Source organism: Acartia tonsa, chromosome 3 (genome assembly GCF_053477335.1).
Source record: "Acartia tonsa isolate MP-2025a chromosome 3, ASM5347733v1, whole genome shotgun sequence".
In the NCBI taxonomy this organism is placed as follows: Eukaryota; Metazoa; Arthropoda; class Copepoda; order Calanoida; family Acartiidae; genus Acartia; species Acartia tonsa.
In genome coordinates this window covers 15890778-15905146 of record NC_137262.1, presented here as the reverse complement: position 1 = coordinate 15905146, position 14369 = coordinate 15890778, and the positions used below count along the sequence as shown (strand labels likewise).

Below are 14369 nucleotides of genomic sequence, written 5' to 3'. Positions count from 1 at the left end.
GATAAAGTCCCTTACGTGGCTATAAAATGTAAACCTAGTAAATAAGATTCATCTTTTCTTGTCCTTTCCCATTATCCCTGGTCAAAAATATTTCTAGTGTGAGGTTTTAGTTTTGATTTTAAAATTGATAGGTAACTTGATTTTCAATTGCAAATAATTCTCGTTTACTTATGATTTGAAATGTTTCAGTTGTAACGCAGACAATAAAGTTAAAGCTGGAAATTTTGTAAAGCTATCGACTATGCCCCAAGAGACCTCTGGGGGCCATTATGGAAGGATTGGGTGGACCCTCCACTTAATAATAAAAGAAAGAAAAAAAATATTTTTTGGAGGGGGCTAGGATTTTTTTCAAGGGTTGAATTCTCTTGGGGGGGAGGGAAGGGGTTGACTCTCCCCCAAAACCTCCCCAGGACCTATGAGACATCCTATTACTTTTACATAAGTTACTTTTTGAAGCTACCATTTCACTTCGGCTACGGCTCCATCGAAAATAGAATTTAAAAATGGGGTGCATTTTTACCCCATCTCTTGGCTTGGTTAAAGTTTATCTAAATTTTTGCTGACCCATGTTCCCTTCCTACCTGATTAGAAAACCTCTAAGCCAAGCTATTTCATAAGTATAATGTGTTTGTCCGCTGGTATAGAATATACTTGTGACGTTGTGATATAATCGTTCCCCCCAAAAATATAGAATTTTTACCAAAAAAGTTTTAAGTTAATTGCTTTAACTGGATGGACTGGACAAAACCTTCTTAGTGACATAATGACAAACAAACAACCTATGAATCATCAGAATGTAAATTATGACACTGTACAAATTATTACCCGTCTGATATCTCACCTATATGCAAAGAGTAAATAGTAATATGCATAAACAAGGAAGAATAAGGTCCATAGCATACGAATTATAACATAAAACTTACTTTACTTTTACTAAGAGATATTGTTTATACTTATGAAAGAAATCTGTTAACTGCACCTTAATCTAAGCCAATCCAAAGAATGAGTTATCATTTAAAATACAGCTATTCGAGGATTAGTTTAGACATTTTATACTATTATTTGTTCAAAAAAAATGTATAACATCAATTGATTAACTAAATTTTTCTGTAAAGAATAACTGTGCTTTTTATAATTTCTTTTAAAACGTTGATAGCTTATCAACGCTGCGCTACTTATAGACCTAAACGTCCTTTTTAAAAGTTTACATAGTATGCAATGTAATGTATGAGTTTGTGTGTAAATAAATTATCATTTGCAAAGAATAAATATTTGTAGGCATACAAAACTTGGGTGTGCAATCACTTTCACGTAATATTACATCTACACATTGTTTCATAATCATAATTGCCAGACGAACATTAACCCTTGTAGTTTGTCAGAACTGAATATACAAAACATAAATATATAAGTTGTGACAAAATTATACGTTAATTTGTTCCAAAACTTAAAATATAGAATTATAATTAAGGACATACTGACATTTTTAGGACTTGATTATAGAGATGCTTCGCTTATAGTATTGTACCTTATTGTAGTAGGAATCAGTACTCCAAAAATCAGATCAATCGAATGATTATATCACATAGAAAAAATGCTGTTAAAAAGTTAACATGTTAAAAGAAACGATTATAGAGTTGCTACGATTTCTAAATCGTACCTAAATACTGCAGGAATCATCATTTAAAGTTTTAAATCAATAGAAAAATTCTAACAAGCCTAAATTAACAAAAAAAATATCTGACGTACGGACCGACCCTAATTTTAGAAAAGCTTCGCTTTTAAAAAGGAGATTAGATAGATTTTTCTTTTTCTTTTATAAAGAGCTATCTTATTGATTATAATAAATGTGTTACATGTGGGGAAGTGAACGCACTCCACCAAAATGTATTTCTATATCTTTAACATTTAAGGTAAACATAAATAATAGTTAGGAAATAGAAAAATTTATTCATATTTAGTCTTTCTCTAAGTTTCAATTGTAATTTGATTTCTTTTATCCATTCATTTTTCAATGTATGTATCTTCATTTCTATCAAACCTTTGTCTTCTAGTCCTAATTTTACCCCCCCCCCCTTGCCAGCTTCACTTTTTAAACCTTTTTCTATGCCCTTACTTTACCTAATCTAAAGTAGCCTTAAGACTTCAGAGTAAGGGGGGAGATAAATGTTGCCAAATGATTGATTGAGAGATAATGACAAAAAATGGTGAAATTATATTACAAGATTAGATTGATGTAATAGTGTAAAATTAGAATGAACTTAAATTAAAGAAACAGTTATTTAAGTGCAAAGATAAAAGAATCATTGCTTTAATTTTTCATTGTAATATTTCTTCAATTATTAATAAATTTATTATTTTCTAGCGGCTATAATCTTAGCCTCTAGGGGCAAATCTCCTTCAATCCATAACTATGTAACTGTGATTGTATAACGCTTTTTTTCTGAGTTAAAAATTTCTCAGTTTTTATAGAACTTTAAGATATTTCAAATTAGTTATATATAGTTTTTTTTAAATACAATAGTTATATAAAATTACATAATCATTTTCAGACAAAAAACAAACAGAGCTTAACTTGAAATGAAACTGAGCTTAGGGGAGGGGCACGGGGAGGGGAATGTTAGTATGGAGCACCACGACATGGGCGGTCATCATGACAATATGAGCTTAAACATGGGCCATGGCAGTGACGGTCATGGCGACAGTAGTCACGGGATCGGTCATGCTGTTGTGGAAATGGCTGGTCATGCGATGAAATCCATGCTGGGAGGGCATGCACCTTCAGGTAAACACTTTATTCAATTATTCCAAGTAAAACAGTCCGCATTTGGCCATTACACGCTATACTGAAATTTAAGAGAACAAAAACACAATTAAATGAGGAATTCATCTCCTAAAATAAAAATAAGAATCAGTGGCGTGCCCGGCTATTCAACAGGAGGATGTGAAAACTTTAGGGGGTTGAAAAAGGGGAAGGCGGTTCTTTTAATATCTTGTTTAGGGATGCACTCAACTAATTATAATTATATTTGTTGGTTTTTAGGAAAAATTTATATTATAGGCAGATATATAGATAAATTTTGTGAATCAAAGTAAAGCTCTACAGAACATGATAAGTGTATTTAATAAGAAATATAAACAACTTTTTTCAACTGATTGACTGTATGTACAATTAATATAATTCAAATACACTTAAAAACATGTAAAGCACCATTGCATGTGTAGGTTCATTATTAAAAGCCCAGTTTTTCTTAAAATTTACGATAAAATCTAAGTAAATTTTAAAAACCTCTTTTTATAAATTTACATATTTTCCAGTTTCAAGTACGATTTATTGCCAAGATTAAGAAGCTTCCAAGATTTTTTTCAACTTAAAATCTAACTTAAAGTTTGTCTTTGTATTATAAAGGGCTTTTTGTTTTTTAATAGTTCTGCTTTCTTATTTGTTTTTTAATTAGGTACCAGGTATTTCTAGTTTTATACAAATTATGCTTTCTACATATTTTATTGTGCTTTGTCAACTTTTACAAGACACCCATTTACAGGCGATTATAGTAAAATTTTGTAATCTCAACCCAAACGTCATCCTTATACTAAAGTAACAGGATGTGTGTCTGTGTGTTTGTATGTTTGTGTGTTTGTGTGTTTGTTTGTACCGAAGGATCTCGCTAACCGCTGAACCGATCGGGTTCTCCTTAACAGGGTAGCTTCTCATAGGTTCCGGGAAGGTTTATAACTATTTTCTTGGGGGGTGGGACACCCCCCCCCAACCCCCCCCCCCCCCAATTTTTTATTTTTTTTTAGTTTTTTAACTAAAATTAAGAATTCGAAGGGTGGCACCCCCCCCCCAATATTTTTTTTTTCACCCCCCTAAAATTTATTTTTTTTCCTGTTTCTTTTTAAATCTAAAATAAGAAATTGGGTTATCAAATTCGACTCTCCCCTCCTCAAGTGCCCCTAGAGGCCTCTAGGGGCGTAGCCGCTAGTTATAACTAAAGACTTTAAAATATTATCTTGCTGTTACCATAACAGATGCACATTATTAAAGAAATAATAGGGAGAGTGTCTCAGCCAAAACAGGCGCAACTCATTACCATAAACTGATCCTTCTTTCAATAATACGGTAATATACGATAAATTGATGTAAATACCCTACGATGATAAATAAACTTACCCCGTATTAAATTAAATTATTTGTTAAAAAGTCAGGAACCGGCAAGTTTTAACCACCCAATCAAAATTAAATGAACCAAAGTTTTTGAGCCAGCAAATGAGAAAAACTTTGGGAACCTGTAAAATCAAAAGTCCTTTATCCCTTCCATGTCCCCCCATAAAATGTTAATATGTAAATCAGTAATTTCCTGTTGATTCCAGTTGTCTGTTAAATTCCTTTGCAGAACTGGTCACACGTCCTAAGATGACTATAAAAGTATGAAACAAGAAACCCTTATCAAGATGCCTCGTAACACATTCCAATTAAATTTACTGGCCATCATTTGATGATGATGTTGTGTATATCTTTATTAAAAATTATGATAGTTAGGGTAATGGAATGATTGCAGTGTTCTAGAGCGGTTCATCTATTATTGGTTTTCAAAAAAAATTCATATAATCTTAACCTAGCTTTTTTCCTCTTAATGCAAGATATGCATCTTTTATGTTTTATATTATAACGATCGTATTTTATACTTTACCCTAGCTTGTAAAGACCCTAGGCCAACATCGTAATGATTCGATGGATTAACAGCTGAAAGCATCTAAAATGGAATTTAGAATAAATGGACAAATGTTTTATTTACAAACTAAGATTTATCAAAATATATTTAGTAAGTTGCTCTAAAATAAAGAAGTACATTTAAAATCCTCACTATAATAAAGATAAAGATAGTGCACGTAATAGAAGCATGGTTTTAGTAGTGAAACTACTCTATCATTTGAAATGTCTGTAGGTCTGTCTCAACCATTTTGGGGGAAACGTAATTTTCAAGGCTATTATCTAAAGTAGCAGCTGATTTTTTTGTGAAGATTCTCTATAATGGTTTGTTGGTATGTCGGTAATCCTACTACTTAGATTTATTTGTACAGTTTATGTAATTTACTATTTATCATCATCTAATCTCTTTCTTTTGCTTTGAAACACAATTTGTTGTGCTTAGCTATCATCCTTGTTTAAAAAGAAATCAACGGAATAATTTAGGTTTTCCTGGTAAACAGGAATAGTTTTTCTCGTGTCGTATTATAAACTGGATATAATACGATGCTATACATAATTTTTCAGTATAATAATAATAATGTTTATTTGGTGCTGCTAGGTACCCCCTAGCTTAGGAGATAGCACATACAATACTCTAAATTGCTGCTATCTATCGACAATTTAGAGTTTACATTATGATGTTTAGTCTCATACAAAAATAAAATAATATATACTAAGAGTTTAATTATTAACTAAATATAAATTGGTGGAATAAAAGGAAAATTTTCAGGATATGCACCAGGAGCTACAGAAGTACTATCTTGACCAAAATGGGGATAGTGTATTTGATTCCTGAAGCCCCTTTTTAAGGAAAACAAAAAGAAAAAAAGAACATAAAAAATTAAATGTTAAAGGGAAAATCGAAACTTTAATTTAGTTAAATTGAGTTGTGAGGATGGTAAAAAAAAGAAAAAACACAAATAAACATTTATATTATGTTAGAAAAATCAGTAAATAATAAGAAGGATGAAAAAAATAGATTAAGGATTTTAGAGAAAAATAAAACAAAATGAATCAATTATGAAAGCAAAGAGAGTATAAAAGGAAAAAATTATAAGATAGATCATAATTTTAATACCATATTTTAAGTTTTAAAATTTCATTGAAGATTAATAAGTAAAGTTTTTATTTAAAAAGAAAGGAGAAAGAAAAAAACACATAAAAAGGAAAAAAAAAGCAATACTTCAAGACTTTGTCATTCTATTATTTTATTATTTTTCAAAAACAGAAATTTCTCAATTCAAAATAATATCTTTTTAAAGAATGCCACTTTGATCTTTGCCCTGTATTCAACCCTCCCCTCCCCGCCAAAAAAAACAAACAAACAAACAACAACACTCCCCTCCCCAACAAAAAGACAACTCCCCCCCCCCCTCCTTAAAAAAATCACTAGGTTTTTTATGAAATCAATTTTTAAGATCTGTTTATGCACTCAGAACAGTTTTCTCTATTACAAATAAAATTAAGTTTTTCCAACAAAAAATCTTTAAGTTTCATACAAAACTGTTTTCTTGACATAACTGTGCTAAAAGTATACATAACCTCGTCATTATTATTATCATTTTCAGGATTAGGATTAGTATTAGGAATAATGATTTCATTCCATAACTTTGGTAGATCAGAGTAAGGGAATTTTTTAAATGTCTCAAGTCTAACAAATGGAACATTGTACTGTTGATTATTTCTAAGAACTCTTGTTGTTCTTGTGCTATTTTTAATCCATAAGTTATCAAAAGAACATGGAAGCCTATGATTAACGTAATCAAACATAAATTGTAATTTAGAATAGACAATTTGTTGAGTTACAGGAAGAATTTCAAAATTTTTAAATAAAATTGTAGTATGTGCATTATATTTTGAGTTGGTAATTATTCTCAGTGCTTTTTTTTGCTGTTTTACAATTTTATCAAGAGTTGATGCTGCTGCACTTCCCCAAATAGGGGCACAATATGTAAGATGACTATGGACAAGTGAATTGTATAGAGTTTGCAATGCTTTTCCACCAATAATATGTTTTGCAGCATTTATAGCAAATAATGAGCGTGAAATCTTTTTATTTATCATATCAATATGATATTTAAAGTTTAATTTAGGATCTAGATAAACACCTAGAAATTTAATTGCAGGAGTTTCACTCCTTGAGTTGACATATGAAAGTTTGTGTACCAAATTTGGATCATTTTGGTTATCATTATTGTGATCAAGATTAATACTAATGCTATCAAAGTCAATTGTTGATTCATCTTTTGTAAATATCATAAATTTAGTTTTTGATGGATGTAGGTTTAACTCATTTGTTCTAAACCAATAAGTTATTTTTCTTAATTCAATATTAAGAATATCAATAATATCATGAAGGTTTTTACCCGAAATTAAAAAACTGGTATCATCAGCAAAAAGTAATGTAAATAGAGTAGTACATTTAGCTAAGTCATTGATATAAATTAAAAATAGTAAGGGTCCTAAAATAGATCCTTGAGGTACACCTTTGTTAATATATTTCATATTAGACTTTTCATTGTTGATGTAAACAAATTGTTGTCTATTTGCTAAGTAATTTTTAAACCATGTCAATTCTGTACCATTGATTCCAAGCTTAGAAAGTTTGTCCAGCAAGATTCTATGAGAACAGCAATCAAAAGCTTTTTGTAAATCACAAAAAACTCCAACTGTATACTTTTTATCATTACTATTCTTTACAATTTCATTTATTAGATGAAAAATGGGCTGTATGGTTGACTTTTTTTTCTGGAAACCATATTGATGTTTGTAAATAAGGTTATTTTCATCAAGATATGCAGTAAGTTTATTTGCAACTATTTTTTCAAGGATTTTTGAAAAGATTGGCAAAAGACTTATTGGTCTATAATTAGACATGTTACTTAAAAGATCAGATTCTTTTGTTTTAAGTTTGAAAATTGGCAAAACTTTGGCTATTTTGAGCTCATTTGGAATGTTGCCTGACTGTAAGGATAAATTTATAATGTGAGTAAGAGGAATAGCAATATTTTCAATGATTTTTTTCATAAGTTTATTAGAAACACCTAGCATGTCTTGGCTTGATTTAGACTCTAGACCATTTACAATTGTTACTATATCTTTAGGCTGAATATGAGTAAATGAAAATATGGAGTCAGATGCAGTGGTATAATAAGTGCAGTCTCTATCTGATGGATTTATTTTAGTTGTTATATCATCTGCAATGGTTGTAAAGAATTCATTAAATTTGTTAGAAATATCTTTCCCCTCCTTATAGCAAACCCCATCACTAAAAATTTCAGTTATGACTGAACTTTTGTCATTGTGCTTCCTTATTGCTTCCCTTAATATTGACCATGTTTTTCTCAAATCATTCCTATTTTCTTCAAAAGATTTTTGAAAATACAATTTTTTCCCTGTTTTAATTGCTTTGTTATAGCATTTTCTATATTCATTGTATTTAGAAATGTTATCTTGAGTTGGTTCTCTAAGTTTAATGTCATATAACTCAAATTTTGTCTTTCTAGATTTAAGCAAAGCATTTGTCATAAAAGGTTCAACTTTATGAATATTTTTATTTAGTTTAACTTTTTTAAATGGGAAATGTCTTGAGTATGACTCATTAAAAATACTATAAAATTTATTATATGCATCTTGAGCACTGTAATTATTAGACACTGAACTCCAATCAGCATTTAACATATCGTGTTTAAAAGAGGAAATATTTTCCTCACTAAAATTTTGAGTTTGAACAAAGACAGGACCAGACTCTTTAACTTTGTCAAGAATAATAGTGCAAGTAGGGAAATGATCAGAAATATCTGCTGTAATAATAAATGACTCAAACTTATTTTTATTATCATTGGTATAAATATGATCTATGAGAGTAGCACTGGTATGAGTGATCCTAGTTGGCAATGAGATTAATTCTAAGAAACCATTTGCAAAGCTATTTTCAAGTAGTGATCTAGTTTTATCATGTTGCTCAAATTTTAATAGATCAAAATTTAAATCCCCAATAATATAGGAAGGGTATTTGCGGCTATTTAGATCTGCTTGTAAGTCAGAGAACAAGTTGATAAACCTGTCTAACTGCTCACTTTCTGTTAGATTAGGATGTTCAGTATGGCTGAGAAGTGGATCTAATCCACTGTATATTAATCGGTTTCGAAACGCTACGGGAAAAATATTATCCATTTGTATATTAGGCAGTTATTTTTAGAAAAGCAGTTACATTATAGTAAGGGTCTGTCCGTATAAACCTGAATTAATATATTGATTAGATCCTCATTGTTTACAAAGTACATTGCTCTCTAATTATTAACACACAGTTGAACTTTGTTCTGCATTATAGCAATCAATTTAGGGATGTGGGGAGCTGTAATTTAGACTGGCTTAAAAACTTTTAATACTCTAGCTAAATCTTGATCTACCAGTGTCTAAGTTTTCCACCAATCCTTGACAAAACTGTATATACAAAAGCTGTGTAGTTACTGAATATGTCATGGAGTTATCTAAACTATTTCATACAAGTTTTATTTTTTCTGTTAAAATTTGTCATAATATGATCCCTGTTCTACTTTTGGACGCAATTGTTCTTATTGTGATGTGAATATTATCAAAAACGCCCTTTGGTATCTTTTTCTTGATAAGAACTCATCTTTTTTGTGCCTTATTTCTAGATAGAAAGCTTTGGATAAGGTTCAGATAAACAGCGAAATAATTGGGGAAAAACTCATAACCATGGGAGGCTCATTTAGGGTCCTATATTATACAGTGTATAATTGTATTTTGTACATATGAGTTTTTCTTGAATTTCTAATAAAACTTTAAAAGGTTATTTATAAAGATGTACTAAATCGGGTATAGTCCCTTAAGTGACAACGCCTCTTAAGGGGCGTTTTGTCGTATTTTCACAGTAGCTTTTAATATTTTAGGTTAGGTTATGTGATTGCCCGGTAGGGCTAGGTAATTGGCCCCCTTGGGTTGGACCCTCCACCGCAGGGGCTAGAAATAGGAGAAAAGCTACTGTGAAAATACGACGAAACGCCACTTATGAGGCGTTGCCACGAAAGGGACCATTACCAAAAAATCTTATTAAATAAGTTAAAACTATTTCCTAACATTCATTTACTTGTTTTAATATAGTTGCTGCGCTTATGGTATTATGACTTCAATACTGCATACTATTGTACAATAAGAGAACTTTCCATGAAGTTAATATTAGACTGTATTTAGGACATGAAGAGGGAGGAGGTGGTGGTCACGGTCACCATGATGGCAAACCAGAAGTACATCTTGTTGATGTTGAGTAAGTTTACATTTGTAGTAGCGAAGATACTCGATAATTTAACTGATTCTCTCGGCCTGTTTTTATTGCTCATGTTACACCAAAATACTATATCTTTAGAATATTGTAGTGAAAAAAGTATTTAAAATCTAACTATTTGACAGAAAAGAAATCCCAAAGATGTTTTATTACCAAAATACATATTAAAAACATATGCAATAACATATCCGAACAAAATATTCCAAAAAGCGAAGATCAAAAATCTAACAGTATTACGTACTAAGATTTAAAAATATGAACTATCGCCCGTTTAATATTCAAAAGTACTTATTGATTTAAATCTTTACAGGAATTCCTATGCACGGTTTAAAAGTGATAGGCTGATCGAGATATTCATTACTGACGGATGGACAATTAAATGTAGAAAATCTCCGCTTTCAAAAATTAGATAGCCATTTATTCTTATCTTATTACACAAACATAAACATGTTTTGTCTTTTAGGGATGATAGCTCATTTGTGGTTTAATTACTAAATAAGTTTTCTTTTACTTATCTATAATGGTTATCACAAAGCAAGTTTTTTTAATACCCCCTCCCCTTTTGAAATAAATGAGGGTAGTTTTTCGTGTGTTTGTGTTTAACAGGTTATTTTAGTAACAGGGTAGCCCCGCAGGGGATACAGCACCGCAGGTGTATATCAAGCAGGGTCCCCCCCCCCCCCCACACAATTTCTGTGTTCGAGAGGTACTTTAAGGAAAGGCGCAAAATTTCTTAACTTTGAAGAATAATAAAAGTGGAATTACATAGAATACCGGTATACTTATCCATTTAGATATGAAAATCTTTTTGGTATATAGGCTTCTTATCATATATGTACATCAAAGCTATACTTAAATAATTCAAAAAGTTAGAATGATATTTTATCTACACATCTAGTAATTTTTCAATTGTTTCCTATAATTCTTGTTTGGTTGTTTGACAAGCAAAATGAACTATCTAATTCATGGATACAGGGATACGTAAATGATAAGAAATTGTCATCCCCACCCTTGTTAAATCTAAAGAATTTCGTATACATACACAATAGAGTAATCACTCTGGACATAGACGTCCAAGGAGGCGGGGTAAATTGGGGATTCCCCCCCCCCCCCACCATTTTTATTTTTATTTTACCCCCCCAATTTAAAATTTACCCCTACCCTGGGGGTGCCGTAGGCACCCCCAACTATTTAGGAGGGGGTATTTACCTCCCCCCCCCAACTATTTAGAAGGGGGTATTAACCCCCCCAAACAATTTGGGGGGGGTAAATACCTCCCCCACAAAATAAAAAATCTCTAACAAAAAAATGTTTGCGCTCTTCGCGCGCATTTTTAATACTAAATATTTAATAAAATTCAAATTACCCCCCCAAGAAATTTTACTTCGGGGGTAAATTTTGGGGGGGGGGTAAACAAAATTTACCCCTGCCAACAGATTTTAGGGGGGGTAATTACCCCTCCCAAGCAAATTGTACCCCCGGGGTAAAAAAATTTTTTGGGGGGGTAAACAAAAATTTCCGCGCGCTTTGCGCGCCATTTTACCCCCCCCCCCCTTAAAAAAGTTTTACCCCCCACAAAAAAAAAATAGCTTGGACGCCCCTGACTCTGGATAGTCAATCAGACACAATAAACCGACCAACTTAAAAAGAAATTTCAAGCAGACAAAGATTTTTGTTTATATTTAGTTCCGTATGGTTCAAACACATCATAATTTACCAAAGCAAAGATTTATTCTAAGAAGTACAACTATAGCTAAAGCTGACTATTATGTGAATTAAATGAAAATAATTACTTCCCTTTCGAAACAAATGTGAACACTTTCTAACAAATTATATGATCGAATGTTCCTATTGGTCATAACAGTGATAGCGGATCTAGACTTTGTATATTTATTACATACAATTTTAATGGTCTTTTATGTTGACTATGGTCCTATGTCCAATGTCTATAAAATTTAACACAAAAAAATAGAAAGCTAAAATTCTCATCTTATGTTTTCAAACCACACAAAGAAAATACATTTTACTTTTTTATGAACAGGAAGATTTATTTATCGTTCTTTTACCTATCCCTATATCCCTGATAAATCATATCTTATCAGGAAAGCAACGAAACAACTTTTTACAAATTTTTTACTTCAAACTTTCTCCTTGATCTGTACTATGTTCATTACATCCCACTGGCGTGCACACCATTTTTATCCCAGGGTGCAAATTTCAACAACCTAAAGGTCTTAAACATCATCTCCAATATTACATTGAACATATTAATTTTATTCTAGGCATGGCTATGAGAATGTAGGAGCCTTGTTGTTATGTCTTGTTGCCATTATTATTGCTACAGTTATCAAAATTGGTTTCCATCATACTCATGTTGTCTCATCTAGAGTTCCAGAATCCTGGTAGGTAGTTTATACCAACAACGAAATTACTTCGGAAAAAAACCACGAAACATATACGTTATTTTCAGCTATCGTTGGGGGTAACACATAGTAGAATTGACGACCTTTACATCTGCCCCCCAAATATTATTTTAGATTTATTTCGCTTGTTGGTTATACCTTATTCCTGCATGGTAGTCTTACTAGATGCAATTGAAAGCTAATCTTTTTGCAATATGCGGACAAAGCTGCAGGTTTTAGAGAGGAAAATTTGCAGCTGCTTAAATTTTTAGTGAGATAAGCCGTTCCATTTATCTTTGCAGCCTAGCCGCAAATGAAGGTTACACTTTGGAAGTGCTACAGAGAAGCAGCTTATATTGCCTAATAAAAAATGACGTCATACAATACAAATGACCACTGATGGGTCATTATACATTTATATTGACCTATGGTAAAATGTGTACTGGCCTATCATTAGTCATTTGTATTTTATGACGTCATTTTTATAAGTAATATAAGCTGCTATGCCATGGAACTTAAATTTATCTGATCCTTCACACAGTGTTAAAGATTTACGTTTTTTAAAAAGGTATAAACCTACCCAAAAAATTATAAGAAAGGTTTAAATGATAGTTGAATAGTGTGTATTTTTCCATCTACTGAAATAACTCGTATTTGACCCTTATTAACCAATCTGGTAAAGTAAGTGCAACCCACTTCAAACTAGATTCCCCTAACTTTTAAACAATCTAATTCTATAAAAAATCTGTATAACTTGTTAAACCTAGTACTTTTCTGATTTTATACATTATACTTTGATTTGATGGCTATAATTTTTGTAAGATTATTTCTAATATTTTTTTCTAATTTCCCAGAAGAGGGTTTGTTCTTTGTTTTGTGATCATTTATTTCAAAAATCAATATAAAGAAATCGGGGGATAGTTTGACTTACTTTTGAAAAATTAGCTTAATTACATATTATACATATTAGGATAATTTTTTTTCTCGTATTCATTCGAATCCGGTGGATAGGAACCGGTTCTCATCCATACGAAAAAACTATGTCTAGCATCGTATTATATCCAGCTTTCTACGAATATAAAAATGTACAATCATAAAAATAAAACCAGTTTTTTTTAGCCCGTGCCTTCGGCACCTCGGGGCTAAAAAACTGGTTTTAATCTTATAATTGTACATTCTATATCCGCGGAAAGCGGTTTATAACACGATGAAAGAAATAACTATTCTGCAAATTTTCTGACGTTTAACAACAACCTAGACAACAGTTACAATTCTTAAACGACATTATTGATATAATTTTTTGTTTAGTATGTTGATTATTCTTGGAATTATCTTTGGTGCCATCATTGAATATGGAGGTATATTTATTATCAAAGTTAATAGTCTTAAACCTGCCCTGGACCAATATCAAATATCTATGAATATTTTGGAACAATCAATCCATCCATTTTTAAGACCTTATTAGACACGCACATAGACATCTTGTTACTTTACAATAAAAATTAAGAACTTAATATCAGGAATCTGAAGGGATAAGACAATGGCACACAAAATTTTCCCTTCTGTAGATTAAAATTAGTGGTTGAAATGTTTAAACACCTAACTTAATGGACCAGCCAATCAAATTTCATTAAAAGTCCCCAAAGTTGTTAAGCAAATGAAAATAATTTGTTATTGCAAAATTTTGGGGACTAGTGTAATAAACAGCCCATCGTCCAGGCACCCTCTTTTTCTCTGTCCTATTATTCTATTTTTCAGACATTTAATGCACAATTTTGTTTAGATATTGGTGTTATACCCAAATTCGATGCTGAGATGTTCTTCCATTATCTTTTGCCACCAATCATTCTTGAGGAAATTTCCTTTTAATATAATTATGCCTTTGGTAACTTGTACATTATACAAG

The 14369-nt window shown here is 31.4% G+C and overlaps 1 protein-coding gene across 2 annotated transcripts in view; it reads left to right on the top strand.

Annotated features, from left to right (window-relative positions):
- Nucleotides 1-2556: 2556 nt before the first annotated feature.
- Nucleotides 2557-14369, top strand: part of LOC145313456 (sodium/hydrogen exchanger 2-like) — a 32069-nt gene continuing 20256 nt past the window's right edge. For both annotated transcript variants that reach the window (XM_080152883.1, XM_080152884.1), the window contains exons 1-5: nt 2557-2785; nt 9971-10043; nt 12344-12463; nt 13772-13821; nt 14247-14318. In XM_080152883.1, the coding sequence (XP_080009009.1) occupies nt 2581-2785; nt 9971-10043; nt 12344-12463; nt 13772-13821; nt 14247-14318 (520 nt within the window). In that variant the 5' untranslated portion in view covers nt 2557-2580. The remainder of the gene's footprint in view (nt 2786-9970; nt 10044-12343; nt 12464-13771; nt 13822-14246; nt 14319-14369) is intronic.